Below are 22178 nucleotides of genomic sequence, written 5' to 3' on the forward strand. Positions count from 1 at the left end.
GTGGGCTCTCCTCCACATCAACTTCAACATCACAAATACTCCAGTCCTCAAAGGTGTCACCCCAATCGCACTTGCTTCCTCACAGCTCCCAAATCTCCAGCTGCCCATCTGAGTATGAGGTAGAACAGATGGTTGATTCTACAGAGCTGTTTACTCATACTATAGCCTGGGAATCAGAGGTCTGCTCCAGAGCTTCTGTGAATCCAGACGAGGAAATGATCTGCACTGATGCCCAGAATCTTTATGAGTCGGATCCAGGACCAGACGCAGAAGGTTCTGACCATAATGTAGACCCTCATTCCCAAACTGTATCTCCTGTTGGTGGAGACAATGAGGAAGACGATGATGAGACTCAAATACCTGATTGGAGCGACAACTTTAGTTTTTTGTCAGGGCAGGAACAGGTTGGCTCTGAGGACGACGGGTGTGATAACGCACAGGGTGATGATGATGAGGTTGGAGATCCCACTTACTGTCAACCCACAGTCAGCCAAGAGATGAGGTCAGCAGAGGAGGTGGAGGAAGATGCTAGTGACGACGAGGTCAGGTTGCGCCTTCCTGGACAGAGATGTAGTACTGGAAGCACGTCAACAACTGCATCCTCAAACACAACTCTGCCTCTCACCACAAGTCGTGGTGGCTCTTCAGGTCGCATGGGTGCTAAGCCTTGCATAGCCTGGGCATTTTTTCAGATCGATAAAGATGACCCAACTCGTGTTATCTGTAACATTTGTCAGCAATAGCTAAGTAGAGGCCAAAAAATACATAGTTTGAGTACTTCATGCATGAACCGGCACATGGACATGAAGCATAAGTTGCAGTGGGAAGCTCAGTGTGCTACAATGCGGCCTAGCCGGCCGGGCCAGCCACCGTCTGCCATATCTTGTGCATCCGCGGCCTCTTCATCCTCTGTGACTGGGGGGACAGCAGTCACACCTGTTTTGGGGCGCAGACCTGCCACCTCTTTACCCGCAACAGCCAGCGTGATTGGCAGGTCATCATTTTCTTTGGAGGTGGTAACACCAGCTGGTGTTGAGCGCTGTCCGACATCGATAGCACCACCTTTGGATCAAGGCAACCTAACATGTCCGCCTGCATCTTCCTCACAGACCGGCAGTTTGCCGGGGACACCCTTATCAACCCCGTCTAAGCACAATAGCCAGCCCTCGGTCCCTCAGATGTGGACAAGTAAAAGACCATTTCCTCCTAGCCATGAGAAAGCTAAGAGGTTGAATTTCACCATCTGCAAGCTCTTGGTTACAGAAATGCTGCCTTTCCGCCTGGTGGACACAGAGGATTTTCGAGACCTTATGTCCGTCGCAGTGCCCCAGTACCAGATGCCCAGTCGGCACTACTTCTCAAAGAAAGGTGTGCCTGCGCTCCACCAGCATGTCGCACACAACATCACCGCTTCTTTGAGAAACTCTGTGTGTGACAGGGTGCATTTCACCACAGACACTTGGACGAGTAGGCATGGACAGGGGCGTTACATGTCGCTGACTGGGCACTGGGTAACTATGGTGACAGCAGGACAAGGGGCTGCTGTCCAAGTCTTGCCGTCCCCATGAGTTGTGCGTCAATCCTCTTTATGTCAAAGTTCCTCCACTGCTTCTGCCTCCTCAACCTCCTCTCGGTCTTCCACCTGCACCCAAAGCCTGTCTGGTCATGCCACAAGCTTTCTAACTGCGCAGAAGGGATCCTGCACACCTCCTTACTATGCTGGCAGTAGGGCTCAACGTCATCAGGCGGTTTTTACTTTGAAATGTCTGGGAAATGTGAGTCACACAGCTGAGGAGTTGTGGTCAGCTCTGGAGAACCAATTTCATGAATGGTTGTCTCCACTGGACCAGAAACCAGGGAAGGCCGTGTGCGACAATGCTGCAAACCTGGTTGCGGCCCTTCGCCGGGGCAATGTCACACATGTGCCTTGTATGGCTCACGTGTTGAACCTGGTTGTCCAGCAATTTTTAGCCCACTATCCCAGACTAGATGGCCTTCTGCAGAGGGCACGGTCGCTGTGTGCTCACTTCCGCCGTTCGCATCCCGCAGCTCAGCGACTTACATCTCTACAGAAGTCGTTGGGCCTGCCACTTCACCGGCTAAAATGCGATGTGCCTACCCGGTGGAATTCAACTCTGCACATGTTGCAGCGACTGTGGCAGCACCAACAAGCCCTGGTGCAATACGTTCTGACGTATAGCCTGGGCCAACGAGATCCAGAGGTGGGGCAAATCACGCTGGAGGAGTGGTCTCAGATCAGGGACCTATGCACCCTTCTGCACAGTTTTGAAATGGCGACGAAGATGTTTAGTGCTGACGATGCCATTATCAGCATGACTATTCCGGTGATTTACATGCTGGAGCACATGTTAAACAGAATTCGGAGTCAGGTGGTGGCACAAGAGGAGGTGGAGGAAGTAGAGGAGGAGGAGTTGTATGCGGAAGGGCTAACATCTGCAAGGTCCAGACGGTCGGCAGCACCAAGGTGGCAGGCATGTGAGGGTGGGGGAGATGGTTTTACCAGGGCGCATGGTAGCAGCCAAACTAGTGAGGAAGGTGCAGGAGCCCAGGAAGAAGTGGAGGACGAACTGATGGAAGACTCATCAGATGAGGGAGACCTTGATCACATTTCTGTTGTGCGAGGTTGGGGGGAGAGGACAGAGGAAGGAAGCATGATTGTTACCTCGCCACCAACACAACAGGGACTTGGTGCTACTGGATGCGCAACACACATGAGTGCCTTCTTGCTGCACTACCTGCAACATGACCCTCGAATTGTGAGAATTAGAAATAATCCTGACTACTGGGTTGCCACACTGTTAGATCCCCGGTACAAAAGTAAATTTGCAGAAATTATTCCTGCCATAGAAAGGGATGCACGCATGCAGGAGTATCAGCAGAGACTGTTGCAGAATCTTACATGTGCTTTTCCACAAAACACCAGTGGTGCATGTAGTGAATCTCACAGTTCCAACTTGCCAACCGTGGGACCATCAAGTGTTCAGCACTCAAACCGTAACAGAACCACAGTATCTGCTGGTAACATCAATTTTGCGGAATCATATCACCACTTTTTTAGCCCATCCTTTGCAAGGCCACAGGAGACAAGAAGTCTGACACATAGTCAACGGATAGAGACGATGGTACAGGAGTATCTCCAAGTAAACATTGAAGCCACGACTGTGTCACTGGACCCTTGCTCTTTTTGGGCTTCCAATCTGGATAAATGGCCGGAGCTAGCCACTTACGCCTTGGAGATCTTGTCATGCCCCGCAGCCAGCGTTCTTTCTGAACGTGTGTTCAGCGCTGCTGGTGGTGTGCTGACAGATAAGCGCACGCGGCTCTCCACTGATAATGTAGACAGACTCACGTTCATAAAGATGAACAAATCATGGATCCGCAAGGACTTTTCTACCCCTGTGTCATCCTGGGGAGAGTAAAAGCTTGATGATTGGTTAAAATCACCCTACCAACTGTTTTAAGCTTTCAAATTACTAATCATGTTTATCTGTATCTTGGCTGGAAAATAATTTGGGCTTTGTAGCAGTGTGCAGCACTGATTCTATTAGGCCATCTATAATAAGCTCCACCAGATTTAAAATTACTAATCATGTTTATCTGTATCTTGACTGGAAAATAATTTGGGCCTTGTAGCAGTGTGCAGCACTGATCCTATTAGGCCATCTATACTAAGCTCCACCAGATTTAAAATTAATAATAATTTTTAGCTGCATCTAGCCCGGAAAATAATTTTGGCGCTCCGAGATGCGCAAGACACATAAGTGCCTTCTTGCTGCACTACCTGCAACATGACCCTCATATTGTCAGAATTTGAAGTAATCATGACTACTGGGTTGCCACACTCTTAGATCCCCCAAACTTTTCGATCAACCTTTTCATTTTAATAAAGACCAAAAAAATGGTCATTTTTGAAATTATAAGCATTAGCAGGTTATTACAAACTGAAATCAAACAGTTTTCAACTCAAAACTTTATTCTAGGTGATGTTACATTTTCACATAGGACCCCTTATTCGAAAGGAGCATCTGAACTCTCTCGTCCATTGAATTTGTCAGGTTTTGGATGGTTTCTGCTTCAATTGATTTGCATGAGGACAGAATACCCTCCCAGAGCTGTTGCTTAGATGTGAACTGCCTCCCGCCATCATAGACACTCCTTTTGATGATGCTCCAGAGGTTCTGAATGAGGTAGAGGTCAGGGGAGCATGGGGGTCACACCATAAGTTTGTCCCCTTTTATGCCCATATCAGCCAGAGATGCAGATGTTTTATGTGCAGCATGAGATGGTGCATTATCATGCAAAAAAATGATCTTGCTGTGAAATACACGGTTCTTCTTCTTGAACCATGGCAGGAAGTGCTGTTTGAGAAAATCCACATACATTATGGAGTTCATCTTTAGCGCCTTCAGGGATCCTAAAGGGGCCGACAATCTCTCTCCCCATGATTCCAGCCCAAAACATTACTCCACCTCCTCCTTGTTGGCGCTGTAGCCGTGTTTGCATGGGGTGTCCATCAACCAGCCATCCTCCACTCCATCCATCTGGACCATCGAGCGCTGCACGGCACTCATCCGTGAACAAAACAGTTTTGAAATCAGTCTTCATGTAATGTTTGGCCCACTGGAGCCGTTTCTACTTGTGTGAAGTGGATAGAGGAGGTCGACAGGATGGCGTATGCACAGCTGCAAACCTCTGAAGGACCCTGCATCTTGTTGTTCGGGGGACGTTGGAGGCACCAGCAGCTTCAAAAACTTGTCTGCTGCTATGACAAGGCTTTTTTGCCGCTGCTCTTTTAACCTGACGTCATTGCCTGTAGGAAAGAGTCCTCAATTTGCCCTTATCAGCACGCACACGTGTGTACTGTGAATCAGCTACATACTTCTTGATTGCCAAGACACTTCATCCTGATCATCGCACAATGTTGATTGTAGTCATGCCTTGACCTAAACACTCCACAATTTGTTGCTTCTCAGCAGCCGACACATCCTTTTTCTTTCCCATTTTGGCAGAAAATGTAGGCTGCTTAATAATGTGAGACAGCCTTCTTAAGTAGTCTTGCCTTTCATTGGACACAGCTGCCAAACTAATTAGCACAGGTGTCTGCAATTGCTTACAGTGATATAAAGAGCCCTGACACACATCACCATCAATGAGTTTAACTGACAAACAAACAAATTCTTCCCTTATCACTCCTAAACACTTTTTGCATAATAATTTGGAACACAGTGTACATGTGCTTTTCCACAAAACACCAGTGGTTCACGTAGTGAATCTTACAGTTCTAACTTGCCAACCGTGGTCTGTATGGAGTTGTTCAATAAAGGGCCCAAATTAAGATAACATAGATGGGAGAGGTCTCTATGAATAGGAATTCCTAAGTATTTGATACCCTGTGAGGGCCAGGCAAAGGGAAAGTTGGACTGGATGGAATCCTATATGGATTTGGGGAGGGAGACATCGAGGGCCTCAGACTTCGCTGCATTGATTTTAAAATTTGACCATGTAACAAAGTGATCTATTTCAGCCATAACAGCATGGATGGATATATGTGATTGAGTGATATATACTAGGACATCATCAGCAAATAGAGAGCACTTGTACTCGGTGCCTCCCACCTCAATCCACCTAATATTGGGGTTATGGCGAATTGATGAGAGCAGGTGCTCCGTCACTAGGATGTATAAGAGAGGGGACAGAGGACATCCCTGCCTTGTCCCATTGGTGATTGTGAAAGGTGATAAAAATATTCTGATGCACCCCCTGGGCCTTGGGACACCCGGAGCCGGACCCTTTTTGGTGGATGCTGGTGGTTGTAGTCTTCGTGGCGGCGACCCGGTTCCGTGGCTCAGAGTGGTCAAACCAGTGGCGGAACTATTTATGTGGTTTTGATGTTTAAATGTCCGACTACGCCACCCGTGGATTGCGGTCAGAGTGAACCGCCGCTGCAGGGCAGACCGCTGAGGCTGGTGTTGTGGGTGCAGCAGAGCGTAGCATAACTCCCCACGGGAGGAGTATAGCCTCAGGGCAGTGTATGCGGAGGATGGGGGTGATGGTGCAGGGCAGCAGCAGTAACGACACGGAGTCAGTGATGCAGTCCAGGGCCTTTACTCACAGTTCTTATTATCCAGACCACGTCTGCAGGTAACGGCTGCCCACGTCGTACTGTGCTCACCAGGTGAGGGGCTCAGACAACTCCCAGATAACTTTGGAGCGCTTCACAGGACCCCCTTTGTGTGTCCTTTGTCTGGCCTTTCTTACCAACCCTTCTGTCCGGCTGCCTCGGGCCTCCTCTTGGTAAACTTGGCGCCAGTTTCCCTGACCCTATGTGGTGCCTTCCTAGCGGGTGTAGTGAGGGGCTGCGCCACATAAAATGTCACAGCCTCCGGTTTCTAGCTGAGGGTCGTTTCCTGCCTCCACTAGTTTCGGGGACCGGTCTCCCCCTTTGGCCTGACCCCTCCACGCAGGTGGATTCGGGCGTGCGGTGGCGACTCGCCCGTCCGCACCCCTGGGATCCCTTCATTCCTCGTTCCTGGAGCCTTCTCCGCTCCTCTTCCTTCCTTCTCCCTCTTCCAGGCCTGGGCCTCTGTTACTAGGCCCGCCTCCGGAGCAGAGCTCATGCAGAGCCCCTGCTCCCTGCCACTTCTGCTCAGACTTCTCTGCACTGAACTAAGATGGTGCCCACCTTTTATACTCCCTTCTCAATGCACCCAGGAACTGCTGCCTCCCTGCTCCTGCACTACAGGGTTCCCCTTCCTCAGTGTTCCCTCCCCCCACTCCAGCCAGGGACAGGGACTGTTGTGCCCATCTCAGAGGCATATTGGTCGCCCTGCCCCACGGCAATGTGGTGTAATGCATGCAGGTGTCGGGTCCTGATCCACACTCCATCCTTACCTGAGAGTGAGATCTCACACCTCTGGGTGAGGTGCAATACCTCTGTAGCAACCGAGCCCTCAGGGTGCTACAGTTCCATTTATCTTCAGCCTAGGTGACGTATTGTGATACAGGGCCGTGATTTTGGCTATAAAAGGGTCCCCTAGACCCCTACCCCAAGCTTTTCAAGAGAATCATATATGGAGTGCCAGGAGACTCTATGGAATGCTTTCTCAGCATCCAACGAGAGTATCTAATTACAAATTGTTAACTGCATCTAGCCCAGGAAATACTTTGTGCCTAGTAGCAGTGTCTGCTAGTCACCGGATTATCCCGGCTGTTAAGGAAGCTACACCACCTGTAGTTTGGACACTTAATTTTTTCAAAGGAAATGCTTCGGGACCACGGGATACTCAGTGAAGAGCATCAGGAGGCACCCCAAGGCATAGGGGCTGGGACTGGCAGTAGGATGCCTTGCGGTGGACAGCCGAGCTCGATCCTTATAAAAGCTTTTTAACTGCAGCAGCTTTAGTGGACGCTACTGGAGCTGGAATTACGCGGCTGCTGGCATGAGACTTGCCCTCCAATAGATCCTTGTAAATGGATTTAAAGTGTATTCATTCAAATTAGAGAGACAATTTAAATTAAAAAGCTTAGAGCTGCCTCCACCACAGGGGGGCTCGCTCGACCCACCAGCGGACAGGCACCAGTATTGGGAGAGGGGGGCTGGCCGTCAGGGTTCACCGCGGCTCTGACACAAACCCGGGGACACGGAGGTGGCACGGGCAGGAGCGGACTGAACGTGTCGGCTTCTCACTTTTTGGATTTTAGAAGGGCATGACATGCCTATATCTGTGTCTCCCCCTCCTTTTACTCCTCCACCTCTTTTCTTTTCGCATGACTATATGTACTTGTCACTTTTCCATGTGTTAGTTGTGTCTTCTGAGCAGTTTGTCAGCTTTTGGACACCTTTGAAGGTGTTTTCTATGTGTTTCTATGTGTTTTTGTTTGCCTGCCATTGGTTTTAACGGTGTTCGAAGGTGTTCGACGAACAGTTCGACGAACAGTTCGGCGAACACACGGGTGTTCGACGAACCGAACCGAACTCGAACACTACGGGGGTGGCTCAACACTAGTCACATATGCTCCTTTTTTTCCAAAGAGATGGGAACATGGAGGAAATTGGCACTAGGTCCACTTCTTTTAGGATTCGACAGTACTGATTTTGGCCTCTTTTTTATGTTTACTACACGGTTCCTTCCTCTGCATCTCTCTAATAAGGGATTAGACAAGGAATTTAACAGAGAATAGAGAAGACATTGACACTTTACAAAATAAAGCTTAGGATATAATGTAGATATAGAACACAATTCCCGAGTTTAATGCTAAGAACTGAATAGGCAGAGTGACAAAAAAGACCCAGAGTCACGAACTAAATTTATCCATCCTTCTCCTTGAGAATTAGTTACAGTTTTCAGTCTCGGTATTTACAGCGCCATTCTCCTGTGAATTTAGGAATATGCTGCTTCAATGTGCTTGTCATTCATTATTAATGAGAATCATTCTTAACCTATTTACTGCAGGGTACATTGGATCTGCAGAATGATTCATTTTTTTTCCATTAATAGCTGGTAAACTAGATTGTCTGTGTTCTCACATGCCCTTATATCCAGTCATATGCAGATCTAGCAAAGCTATAATTGTCATTCGGCACAACTCAAATAAGCAGAATATACAGATGTGTCCCTTTCAGGGTCGGACTGGCCCACAGGTGAACAGGTGAATCTCCTGGTGGGCCCCCACACCCATATATCAGCAGTGTTTGGTACAGTACACTTAACGCAACATGTGTAGACAAGGACAGAATCTCGTCACTCATTTAACAAACCACACAGTTTATTATTATATAGAAGCATAGGCAAAGGGTCGGGTAATATTGCATGTATCTAAGCAGGGAACCCCTAGAATCAATTTCACTGGTGGGCCCTTGACACCCCAGTCCAAAGCTGGTCCCTTTCCTTGAATTATGTTAAGAGCTCCAAACTCTTATGAAAGAAGTTGAACACATTATCATGGCATTATAGCAAAACCCTTCATAGCCTGCAATTTCTAATACATCCACTGGGTGGCCACATAGACATCTCCCAACAGAATATCGCAAAATCATGTTTTTCTCTTTAAAGCTTCACATCTTGCTCCTTTTTTCATGGCATATGCTGAACTAAGAAAAAAGATAAAACCCTTCATATGCTGCAATTTCTAATACATCCATTAGGTGATCACATAGACATCTCCCAACAGAGTATCGCAAAATCATGTTTTTTTTCTTTAAAGCTTCACATCTTGCTCCTTTCTTCTTGGCATATGCTGCACCAAGAGAAAAGATAAAACCCTTCATAGGCTGCAATTTCCAAAACATCCATTGAGTGATCACACAGACATCTCCCAACTGAGTATTGCAAAATCATGTTTTTTTTTTAAACCTTGACATTTTGCTCCTTTCTTCTTGGCATATGTCGCACCAAGAGAAAAGCTAAAAAAAAGGACACATCTGTATGCAAGAATATATTTTGTTATATTAACGCAAATATTCTTAGAGAATTTGCAGAGTTACCCAATACCTTAATCACAATGCATTAAGGCATTTATTTCCATTGTTACTTAGAAAGGGTTTAGTAAACAACACTATGTTTGTCCATACTGTATATTTGGACATGTAGACATCTTAGAGCAGGATCTCTCATTCAGGATCAAACTCCATTAGGCTGAGAGACACTAAATACAGCTGGTTTTACACATGGGAAAGCTGTCGGGCAAATGTTTGTTCAGCAGACAGTTAGCCTATCCCTTTCCCCCCAAATCCCCCACACACTTGAGTGCTTGACACATCTGGCAGCAGACTATCTTTCCTGAAAACAAAAAGATATGCACACTGTCAGGATTCCTCTATATTTTCAGCTTGAGTGGGTGGATTTTGAGAGAAGCAGGATGAGAATCTAGTCGGCATGTGACTGGCCACTCGTGCTGGAAATAGAGGACAATCCTGACAGTGTACATCTTGCACACCATCACAATTTGGCAATCTTCAGTCACATGCAGTTGCTGCAAAAAAGTATCTTGAGTCTGAAAAATCCTTTTAATAACATAAGCCATACTGTAGGGTTAATCAATTCTGCAATAGCTGAATGATAATGAATTACCTCATCTGTCATCAATGTAGCAATTGAGCGTCCAATCTCATGATACTGCTGTCCCTTTCCAAGAGGCCCCAGAAGTATGAACAAAAATCTGAAAAAGAAATGAAAGATTGGGGACAACTTCTTGACATTAAAGGGAATTTGTCATCAGGATTTGGTTGCCCCATCTCAGAGCAGCCTGATGTATGGACAGAGACCCTAATTCCAGTGATGTGTTTGTAAGGAGAAGAAGATGCCGAGTTGAGTATTGTGAGAAGAAGACGCCCAGTCAAAAAGAGTTAACTTGCATAGTAATCAGTATTAATGATTTTTTGGTTGCGTTTTATATAAATCTGCATTTTTATCCTGATGGCCGGTTTGTGTCTCGGTTCTCCTGGAGGTTTTACCTCAAGGCTGTCCCCATGGATTGTGGAGGGCTGCCCATATGGGAAACAGTGGAAGGCATAAGCATACATTTAGCAGCAGTCAGGGTAAGATGTAGTTAAGAGTTTGGGAAAAGCCCATATATTGGAAGGGGTTAGATCAGATAAGAAGGGGAAGCACTTCCTAGTTGGGAAGAGAGAAGAGGAAGTCTCAGACAGTGACAGTGAAGTAGAGGTTCAAGTTCAGCGGATATAATAGCGGCAAAGAGTCCTGTCAGTTTCAAGTCTCCCAAACAGTATGAGGACACATCTGAAGTTTTCTGTAGATCCCGGGCGGTCTTGGGCCTACGGCCCAGAAGAGGCATTGGATTCCATGGCTCTGTCACCCCTGAGCGGAAGAGGCCGGTCGGGTCACAGTGAGAGGAAAAGATGGTAATCCTTAGGAAAACTGTTATGCGGGTAGGCGCTCCCTGGTACCAATATAATCTGTTGAGGTGGGGGCAGGTCCAGCAGAACAGAGGCAAGAAATGATAGTGGACTGCGCAAAGAGAACACCACCTAAAAGGGACTCTGTCTGAATCTGTATGCTGCAGACGTATGTATCCAAGGATGCCACGGAACAACTATCAGTATTTGGTCAGTATTTGGTCAGGATTTTTTCTCAGGAGTGGGAGCCAAAACCAGGTGAGGAACAATCAGAGAAAAGGTATAATAGAAACAAGTCACCGATTCTGCATTTATCACCCACTCCTGGTTTTGGCTCCCACTCCTGAGAAAAAATACCGACCGAATACTGACCAAATACTGATAGTGGGGCCGTGGCCTAAAGCTGAACCTATTGAACCGGACCTAGTGTCTCCTGGTATGTGTGCAGCTGTATCCGGTCCCATGGATGGGGAGGTAACGAGGACTCCCGTACTACAGTGAGTACAGAACGAATCCCACAGCACATCACACACACGTCAGATTCCTGTTTAGAAGAGGGGTTTCAGGGTGAAGAAAACTCAGTGCCGGCCCAAAGCACAAGCCCTGGCCCCCTCCTTCATGTTAGGGGAGGTAATGTGCTTTTCCTGACATACTCCAGCGCAGACAACATATATCTTCATAGAAAGCACAGTTCGCATTACCTCCACTAACACCTTTGTGAGTGTTATGCATTCACAATAAATCACAACAATACAGTGAATATCTGAAGAAGGTCCATAATTGACCGAAACGTTGTTAGCTGTTTCTTACAGACTGTTCCTGTTCATGAATAAAATCCAATTGAGTGCCAAGTCCTACTACTACTATCATATTCAGGACATGTCATAAGGTTTCATTGCATATAGTATATACTCCATTTAATACCTTGAAGGAATGGGAACTTCTGTAAGACCAGAAAGCAGGACTGCCGGAGAAAGCCGGACAAATGCGACAACAGCGCGGTCTAAGAATTCCAGTTCACCAACTAAGATGTTTGATGCTTCAGCTCCGGGAGGGATCTTTTTCATGAAATGCAAGTCAAACTATAATGGGAAAAAATGAAAAAAAAAGTTGGGACTAGGTTCAAAATCTTCTGTTAGTTACATCTGGTCCCGACAAGTGCAGTCATTTTACGATAAACTTCATATAAAAGGATCCAACTTCGTTTTCCACATTACATGGAGAATCCAGCTACATAAAAACTAAAACTAAATACATTCCATTAACAATTTGATACAGCTTCCCTTAAAACATTCCAGAGCTGTATTCGCAATTTAGAATGCTCCAGAGCTGAAATCTCACAGCATTCCTTGCTGGCTCTGCATGTTGCATACTTTGGCGATTTGCATTTTGAAAGCTGTCTTCTTAAAACCAGACAGTGCTGAGAAATTTAATGGAATAAAAATTGTCTCACAACTTCATGAGACGAAGAGGATCTGTCAATAGAGACAATGTGCATACGTTATTAGATAGATCTCTATAACCTGATGAGGCAGGAGTACTTACCTTGAAAATCCAATGTCAGCATAGTTCTATAATCCTGACATTAGGATCGGAAGGACTAAAAGAATGCTGATCTTAATATCAGGCAGACGGATTATAAGGAAAGGATATTATTTTTAAGAATAATTACATCAAGCTCATCAGGTCTAAAGGATATATTTAGCAACATATGTAGTATATATTGTTAAATCTAATAATAGATCCACTTTAAGGGTGTTCCTGACATTAAGGCTGTTGACTGAGATGATCAATTAGATTTCTGCTACACCGACCAGTCTCCAGTTCGATCCTCCATGACAGCTGGTCTTCATTTCTGCAGCCCATCATCCTAGGCGCTTTTGGTGTTTACTGGGTCCCACTAGACCTGACGGACGCAATGTGTAGCTCCGTGAAGTCATGACATTGTGGGCCAGTGTCACAGGTGTCCAAGATGCTTGGCCAAGGATGCCAGGTCCAAAGCTGAAGACGGGCTGCCATGGAGGACCAACCTGGATGCCAGACCAGCGCAGCGACAATCAAATTGCTCATCTCTAATGCCAAGCAGCAGAATTGAGAATCTAGCTCTGAAGTATACATAGTAGGGAAAAAGAAAATTTTGATTCATCCCTTAGTACATTCTAGAGAATGAAAACGATCAGCGATGCAGACTGGCAATAACTTGGTCCAGCATCACTGGCAATATATAATTAGGCAAGTTCAAAAGTGCATCCTGCATCCTTCTATTAGCCATCTGGTAACGTAGATATCGGCACACGTTCTGTGTTAACATTTACAAGATTATCTATGCAAATTTCACTGGCATCTCCCCAGAGTTTGTGAATACAGCACCGGAGATTTCTGTATTTTGTCAAATATTTATACATTTGGCATTCCAAAAAAAAATAAAACAATATACACAGAGCGCAGTGAGAGGCATTAAGTATAAACTCCTCAAATGCAATAGAATTTGCGCTTTTTATGACATTCCTGGTTTGGAGCAAAAATTACTCTACAGCTTGGGTTGCTTCTGTTATTGCAGCTAATTTTTCACTAAATCAATGGAGCTGAATTGTGGCTCCAGATGCAGCTCGTGAATAAATTTCGTGGTGCTATTCTTGCGGGAAAACCACAAACCATTTTTACTTTTATGTGCTTTTCCTACCTAATTTTGTTCTCATTAATTTCTTAAATGGAGGTGATCTCCCTAAAAGGGAAAAAGGAAATAACAATAGCGCTACCTGATGAAGACTGTCTGCAGCCGAAACGCGTTGTATTTTAAATAAAACCGCTTTAAATTTGTAGTGACTTTTTATCTACATGTCCATCTACCTGGTTTTATTTCCCATTGTAGTTTTGTTAGCCAGTCTTTCAGCACAAAATTACGTTTCAAACCAAGAAAGACTTCTGGTGTATCCTTGGTGTGGCGAAACAGTTCAGAACTGCTTGTTTTTCATCTATCGCTGCCTCCTCTTCTTGATTGACAGCGAGAAGATGGCAGAAATAGAGGAAAACAAGTAGGCGGGAAGCTGCACTGAACAACTCCACCTTACTCCCAGTGAAGGTCAATCAAGACAGCGTGGGCATGCTGACATACAGGGTATCATGACCCGTTACCACCCTAGCACCGCCCACATGACTCCTGGAGAGTGGTGCATGCTCTTTTGTAACTGCTTTATCCAGTGAAATGGGCAATTTTGACAGGGGTATGTTCATAAAGGTATTACAAAGCATTATAACACAATGGTGTTGGTTTCTTCTGTAAAGCTCTAGAGACAGGTTCCCTTTACTTAAAGAAATAGTATGGATGCATAAGTTCTAGTACAACAATAAAAATTATACCTGCCTTGAAGTAATCCAAGTGCCAGTGCTGAGAAATCGAGCTTTAAAATCACATGCAAATTACTCTGGAAACGCATTGGGGGGTGTTGTGATGTTCTTGGAGTACATCAACAAACACGCCCCCAATGCACTTCTAGACTAATTTACATGTCGTCTTAACGCTTGATTTCTCAGGTCTGGCACATCTTATTAGTAAAAAACAAGTATCATTTTTATTGTTGCATTAAGACCTACAATATACAACCATAACTCTAGTTTAAGTACTAAAATCATCCTGTCTGGTTCTTTTTAAAGAGCTTCTCTGCTCAAAATGTTAGATCCGCCAATACGGAGCCATAGGGGTAAAACAAAAAAGGAAACTTTACTCACCCCTGCACTTCACTCCCTGCTTCACCTTTGAAGCGCTAACGGGCTCCGAAGGACCGGACGCAATGATGTCAACAACCACCAGTGTCCTGAGCGCTGCAGTGCTGGGGTGTTTAACTCTGTGGCTCCCCACTGGCAAATGTAACAATTGAGCAGAGAACCCCATTAAGTTCAATGTGCAAAGAATATGCAGCAAGCCCCACTAGTGGTTAAGGTAGAGTCAATGACTCCAGCATCCACAAATGGAAAAGTTAAAATCAAATATTTACTTGATCACTCGAAGATTCCAAAATAATTAAAAGAAACTCTTGACCTACGCGTTTCAGGCCCTTAATCAAAGTGATGAAATTATTCTTTTAATTATTTTGGAATTTTAGAGTGATCAAATAAATATGTTATTTTAACTTTTTCATTTGCGGATGCTGGAGCCATCGATTCTATCTTATTAATTTCCTGGGAACCGGCCCACAACCTTGTCCATTTACTGCACCCAAAAAGTTATGATGAGCTGACGAACTTTTGCTTTTTTTTTTTTTTTTTTTTTTACATTGTCCCACTAGTGGTGGCTGCAAACAACCAGGTTTTCAGCACTCTAGAATTCGATTCCCTATCCTTCAGCAACACACCAGATTCTTGCCACTTGAGTTTTGTGAATAGGATGCTCAATGGATGCAAGAAGACGCATGGTTGTGGAGGCACTGCCCAAGTGAGTAGTCCATTCACAGAATATAGGCTGCAGTAAAATGGTGAATGTATTCGACTGATACTATTCATTGGATTTAGACTTGATAAGTGCTCACTGCAAAGATTCAGTCCCAAATCAATAGATCACATTTCTTAAAGGGATTTAATTCCCTATAAACATAGGTCAGTGAGTTGTCCTTCTTGTTAAAAAGCCTCTTGAGCTATTTTTGCAAATATTTTACTGGAAAGGAGGATGCCAACCAACATGGCTGCCATAAGGGGTCCAAAGGTGTCGTCACCAAGAATACCCATAGTAATGTGTGTATGACTGCATAAAATGATTGTCTAAGATTGGAGGGGGGAGGGAAATAATCATTTTTTTGTCAAAAAATTCCACTTTTGTTCATGGATAGTGCCATTCTGGTAAACGAGGCTGACCAGCAATACCAAGTGCAACCCATGGACAAACCCTTTGAGAAAGACCTATATCTAACCCTTGGTAAGTAGTATACAGAGGCTTTAATTTGCTCTTTAGATAGGAATTTCATGTGCCATTTGAATGATTTTCTTCTGCATCACTCACCTTGGAAACATCTAAAGTACTATTTTCTCTGCTGACGTCATTCTTATGTTCAATGCAGGAAGGAGCAGACTGCGGAGACACGAGCTGACCTGCTAAAGAGCACACACTGTTATTTTCCAATCCATTGTGTTGAAAGCATTTTTACAAGAAGCCTTCTGAATACAGAGCAATGTTCCTCTAAGCACATTATATTCCGGGAATATTACAATGCAAATACTATAGATATCAGTAGATTAGCAACGTGACCTTTACGTCAAGAAAATCCCGGAAATATACTGTACATAGCGATAGCTCTAATGATATCATGGTGGTGGTCCTTTATTATAAGACAACTCTGGCTTCCGAAAGAATTACAAATAAGAAGCAATGGGACATCAATAGAGATTTCAGATGATGGATATGAAACGTGATTCCTAATGCCCATTGCCACACGAGAAAATATTGGTGCTCTGAGTGGGCAATGCGGCAGAATGCAATGTCAATTACTGCTGAGCTATTTATGGGGGCACTCTGGCATTGATTATGGGAGATCTTGGCTATTGTAAATAGGGGCTATCTGGTATGGCTTACAATCTAGGGCTGGGGGCACTCATTGTTTATGGGATACTCTGGTACCGATCATGAGAGCGTGAAAGTAAAGTCATAGCTACTGCTTAAAAAAATTAAGGGAAGACTGAAATAGATATCAGATCTCGATGAACAAAAGATTCAAGGTGAAAATCTTTACTGATATAAATTGCATCATTCGATATCAATGGTCAACGGAAACCTAAATCATCAAACAATAGGACGCTGGATTCTAAATTACCCCCAAAATCAATGTAAAAAAATGAAATCACAGGAGGATTGTGAATCTCATCATTGGAACTGATAATCTGACTCAGTTGGGTGTTTGTCCTCCACGTGCCTGTATGTGCTTCTGATGAGATGGTGGATGATGTCCCGGGAGGGATCTCCTACAAGACCTGGATCAGAACATCAATGAGCTCCTGGACAGTCTGTGGTGGTACTTTGCTCAGTCTGTGGTGGTACTTTGCTCAGTCCGTGGTGGTACTACATACAACACAACATATAATGTTCCAAAGGTATTCAATTAGATTTAGGAATAAGGAACGTGAAGGCAAGCCAATGGCATCCAGAAACTGTCTACACACTCTGTCCTCATAAGACCAGCATTGTCCTACACTGGAAGGAACCCAGGGCCAACTGCACCAGCGTAAGGTCTAACAATGGCTGGGAGGATTTCACATGGAGGATTGTGCAACCCTCTAAGGATATGTTTCCCCAGACCATCACTGACCCACCACCAACTTGGTCATGCTTTCATGTCTGCCACATGTGATCAGTGTGAACCTGCTGTCATCGGGGAAGAGACTGAGGTGCCAATGGCGGAGATGACAATTCTGGTGATCTCTGGCACATGCCAATCAATCTGCCCAGTGCTGGGCTGTGAGCATTGGTCCCTCTGCAGGATGTCGGGTCCTAATACCATCCTCATGGAGTCTGTTAAAGACATATGAGTCAGACCAAGCACACCAGTAGCCCACTGGAGGACATTTTGTAGGACCCCAGCAGTGCTTTTACTCTTCCTCACACAAAGGAACAGATATCAGATCTGTGCTGGCTTGATGGCCATTTTTCCCTCATGTAATGAAAGACAGGCCCATCAACCCAAGCAAATAGGCCATTTTTTTAAATTTTGGCAAATGTTTTAGGGAAAGAAATAAAATAGAAGGGCTTATATGTTATATTTTTATTGTGATTATTTTTTTTTAATAATTTTTAAGAAATTAGATATCTTGTTCTATATCCCTTTAAATAGTGATGACTAGAAAACAAAGAGGACTTGTAATACTTACGTAAAAAATTCTACCATAATCCTTTTTAAATGGGAACTGTACTTTCAACAAACTTTGCATAAATCAATAGTGCATAGCATATAGAAGATTTTCCAGCTGATTCTTGATTAAAATATTTTAAAAAAACTTTTATTCCATAAAGTAAAAATTGGCACTCACAATAAATCCAAGCATGATGTAGTTTCCTACACGTTTCAGACTAAAAAAATGTTTTTAATCATAGAAACGCATAGTAAACTACATCATTTTGCCCAATTTTTACTATATGGAATAAAAGAATAAAAGTTTTTTTTTTAAAAAATCTTTTAATCAAGAGTCAGCTTGAAAATCTTCTATTTGATATGCAGTCTTTGGCCACATGGGGCAGTAGTGGCATTTCCGTGCTGAGAATTATTGAAAGCCTCAACTAAAGTGAGCTGAACTGCATCTGTTTGCATAAATCAATAGTACAAATGATAATTCGAAAGAAACTTTGTAATATGTTATGTCAGAGAAATTTGCTACCTTCCCCACTTATGAGCCACTTCTTCGCCTCCCTTCTGCATCCTAAACTTGCCATCCACTCTGAAAAAAACAGCTCAAACCTGTATTGCTCAACACAAGATAACCTGTCAGTGAGGTGTTAGGTTATACAGGCTATTGTACTCTATGGTGAATGAAAAAAGGAGGAGTAAAGATCAGAGTGACCAAACAGGCAGTGTGAGACACAGGAAGATCGTGCTGAGCTTTCTAACAAGTCTTTTATCTCACCCCAGAGCTGGATTCATATCCTCACAGTTCATTACTGCTGTATAATCTCCTTCTTTCTGCAGCAGCTTCTGCCTGTGTGCTAAAAAAAAAGGAATGAAGAGTGGGAACCCATCTATCTGTGTGCTGTGCTATGTGTATGGGAAACATCAAAGAAGCTAGTCTCCTTCCACTAGCTCAGAGTCAATTGCAAATTAAAAAAGAGTAGTCTGCAGAGGAAACTGATGAACATGCAGTAAAAAAAAGTCATAACAGCCAGAAATAGTGTTATTCTTCATGTATAAGTAGTTGAGAATAAGTTGGTAAATCTACACTGCTGGTACTACATCCAAAAGCGATGTAGAGATGTCTATGTGGTTTTAATCTCAACACGTTTCAAAGTTAGCAAAGGGTCTTTCTCAGGAGTACCACAACCAGGGATATTTTGAAAATCCATATCAAAATGGCTATATAAGCCTGATATTAAAGTGAGGACATTAGAAGACCAGGTGGAGCTGGACTCATAAAATGCTCATTTGAACACAGGATGGAGGGAACTTTCAAAAGGATTATAAAGCTATTTTGAAATGGATTTTTAAAGCAAGTACACCAGCCTTACCAGGTCTAAGAGATTTATTTAATAATGTATTTAGTTTGTATAGTAATAATAATTTTCATTAAAGAGAAAACCATAATTCTTCATGCAAAAAACATTAATAATGGTGCTACTGCTACCAATCTGCTCCATTGATCTGCAATCTTTCTGCCAGAGTTCATCAGTCACGCTGCAGCTGATCAGACATTGAGACTATGGCTAATAAAAATAACCAACACTTTTAATAAAAATGTAAAACAAAAAAATAATTTAAAAAAAAAATCACAAATACCATTCTAAAAAAAAGATGTATGAAATGTTAATCAAAGACTTCACAAATGTCCCATCAATGGGGTTCAGTATCGGGATTTCGAGAATGGACAACGCCCAGGGCCAGCGATCAATGGAGCGTTGTTTTCTGCTAATCTTTACTTTCGTTACAAGGGGGCGTTGCTCACAGAGTAATAATGTAGAGAAATCCCATTAGCCACACCCACTTGGAAGACTATAAAAATTAGAACTAAATAAAAAGACCCATATCTCTGGAATCATATAGGGGATTTAAAAAGAAAAAAAAAGGACAGAATACTCAGGAGGAAGTAACAATAAAATAAGTGCAAAAACTGTGCGCTTTTAACCTGGTCATGGGTCCTCTATAAGCCCTTTTCACTCTGTATTAGTAATATACAGTATGTTTTCCATATTCAGCAAAACAGCTACAAAGTGTTTAGGAGAAATATGAAATTTGCATTGTAAAAAATTAGAGACTTTAAAAAAATTCATGGAAAGTTTAGGGTGGACACATCTGTTGTGGTAAGAGACGAGGTCCCCTGGTAAAGAGTGAGACATCGTTTGGGTTGTTCATGGAAGATAGGTTGAAAATCACTGCTATATACCATGAGAGGCACATGCTTAAAGGGTTTATCTCGTAATAGAAAAAATACTAAATAGCTAATCGAAATGTCAGTATAAATAAATTCCTAAATACATTTAAATAGCAATCTACAAGAGTTTTGTCGATGGAGGTCATCACTATGGAATTAAAATGTCTGTCGCCTTGTTTCACCGAAAGAAATCTGTCCTAGAATGTTAGGACAGGAACAAGTGAGAATGTGCAGTAGGACAGGAGCTTGTGAGCATGTGCAGTAGGTAGGTCTGCCCTACTTCATATGTAGGAAGGTGTGCTCCACTAATATTACTGGAGATCCCAGAGGTGCTGAGGTAAGAACTAGAAGAGGCCACTCAAACTTCTGGGAGCTCTCTTATTGAATAACAATATAATTATCTCCAGGTCACAGCAGCAGAGCTTCCTACTGCACATACTTACAAGTTCCTTTCCTATTGTACATGCTCACAGGCTCCTGTCCTACTGCACATGCTTACAGGCTTCTGTCCTACTGCACATGCTCACAGGCTCCTGTCCTACTGCACATGCTCCTGTCCTACTGCCCATGCTCACCGGCTCCTGTTCTACTGTACATGCTCACAGGCTTCTGTCCTACTGCACATGCTCACAGGCTCCTGTCCTACTGCACATGCTCACCGGCTCCTGTCCTACTGCACATGCTCACCTGCTCCTGTTCTACTGCACATGCTCACAGGCTTCTGTCCTACTGCACATTCTCACAGGCTCCTGTCCTACTGCACATGCTCACTGGCTCCTGTCCTACTGAACATGCTCCTGTCCTACTGCACATGCTCACAGGCTGATGTCCTACTGCACATGCTCACAGGCTCCTGTCCTACTGCACATGCTCACCGGCTCCTGTCCTACTGCACATGCTCACCGGCTCCTGTTCTACTGCACATGCTCACAGGCTTCTGTCCTACTGCACATGCTCACAGGCTCCTGTCCTACTGCACATGCTCACCAGCTCCTGTCCTACTGCACATGTTCACAGGCTCCTGTCCTACTGCACATGCTCACAGGCTCCAGTCCTACTGCACATACTCACAGGCTCCTGTCCTACTGCACATGCTCACAGGCTCCTGCCCTACTGCACATGCTCACTGGCTCCTGTCCTACTGAACATGCTCCTGTCCTACTGCACATGCTCACAGGCTCCTGTCCTACTGCACATGCTCACCAGCTCCTGTCCTACTGCACATGTTCACAGACTCCAGTCCTACTGCACATACTCACAGGCTCCTGTCCTACTGCACATGCTCACAGACTCCTGTCCTACTGCACATGCTCACTGGCTACTGTCCTCCTGCTCACGCTCACAGGCTCCTGACATACTGCACATGCTCACCGGCTACTGTCCTCCTGCTCACGCTCACAGGCTCCTGACATACTGCACATGCTCACGGGCTGCTGTCCTCCTTCTCATGCTCACAGGCTCCTGACCTGCTGCACATGCTCACAGACTCCTGTCCTAACATTCTAGGACAGGTTTCTGGCAGTGTAACAAGGTGGCGGACATTTTAAGTCTATATTGATTACCTTTCTAGACAAAACTATTTTAATTTGCTAATTAAATGTATTTAGGAATTTATTCATAATGACATTTCCTTCAGTTATTTTTTTTTCTGTTCCCAGAGAACCCATTTAACTCTATTTACATGACCTTTAAGGGATGCATAATGTGGTTTTAACCAATGGTCACAGAAAACGGACTTCCTCAGGTATCAGTAATCTGAATTATTCTTACATTTTCCTATATATCTGTTATATATGTACAGTGGGGCACAATCACATTATTATTTCTAACCAAGGGTCTGAACATCAAACAAATAGCAGACTTAGACCAAGCAAGCTGACATAAAGAAGACAACATGACTTTAGTTCACTACATGTTAGGCCGTGTTCACACGTTCAGTATTTGGTCAGTATTTTACATCAGTATTTGTAAGACAAAATCAGGAGTGGAACAATCAGAGGAAAAGTATAATAGAAACACGTCACCACTTCTGCATTTTTCACCCACTGCTAGTTTTGGCTTACAAATACTGATGGAAAATACTGACTGAATACTGAATGTGTGAACATGGCCTTAAAGTCAGGACCAGATTGCCAGAATATTCCAAATTATAACAAATGTCACTATATTATTGGCATTACTTTTACATGGAGATCCGACTGCATCCCCCCACCGCACCCAAGTGACCCGGTGTCGACCATTTTTT

General features: G+C 44.0%; 1 protein-coding gene across 4 annotated transcripts in view; it reads right to left on the reverse strand.

Moving 5' to 3' along the window:
* The window catches only part of SLC4A10 (solute carrier family 4 member 10), a 369946-nt gene that overhangs the window by 50632 nt on the left and 297136 nt on the right, over positions 1–22178 (reverse strand). For 3 of the 4 annotated variants that reach the window (XM_073647056.1, XM_073647058.1, XM_073647059.1), the window contains exons 7-9: positions 15870–15961; positions 11801–11958; positions 10092–10179 (exon numbers count right to left, since the gene is read on the reverse strand). In XM_073647056.1, coding sequence (XP_073503157.1) covers positions 10092–10179; positions 11801–11958; positions 15870–15961 — 338 coding nt within the window. The remainder of the gene's footprint in view (positions 1–10091; positions 10180–11800; positions 11959–15869; positions 15962–22178) is intronic. The other variant, XM_073647057.1, reaches the window with a different exon arrangement.

This window comes from Phyllobates terribilis, unplaced genomic scaffold, assembly GCF_046119375.1.
Source record: "Phyllobates terribilis strain yellow unplaced genomic scaffold, ASM4611937v1 Scaffold_9__5_contigs__length_417890890, whole genome shotgun sequence".
NCBI classification, from domain to species: Eukaryota; Metazoa; Chordata; class Amphibia; order Anura; family Dendrobatidae; genus Phyllobates; species Phyllobates terribilis.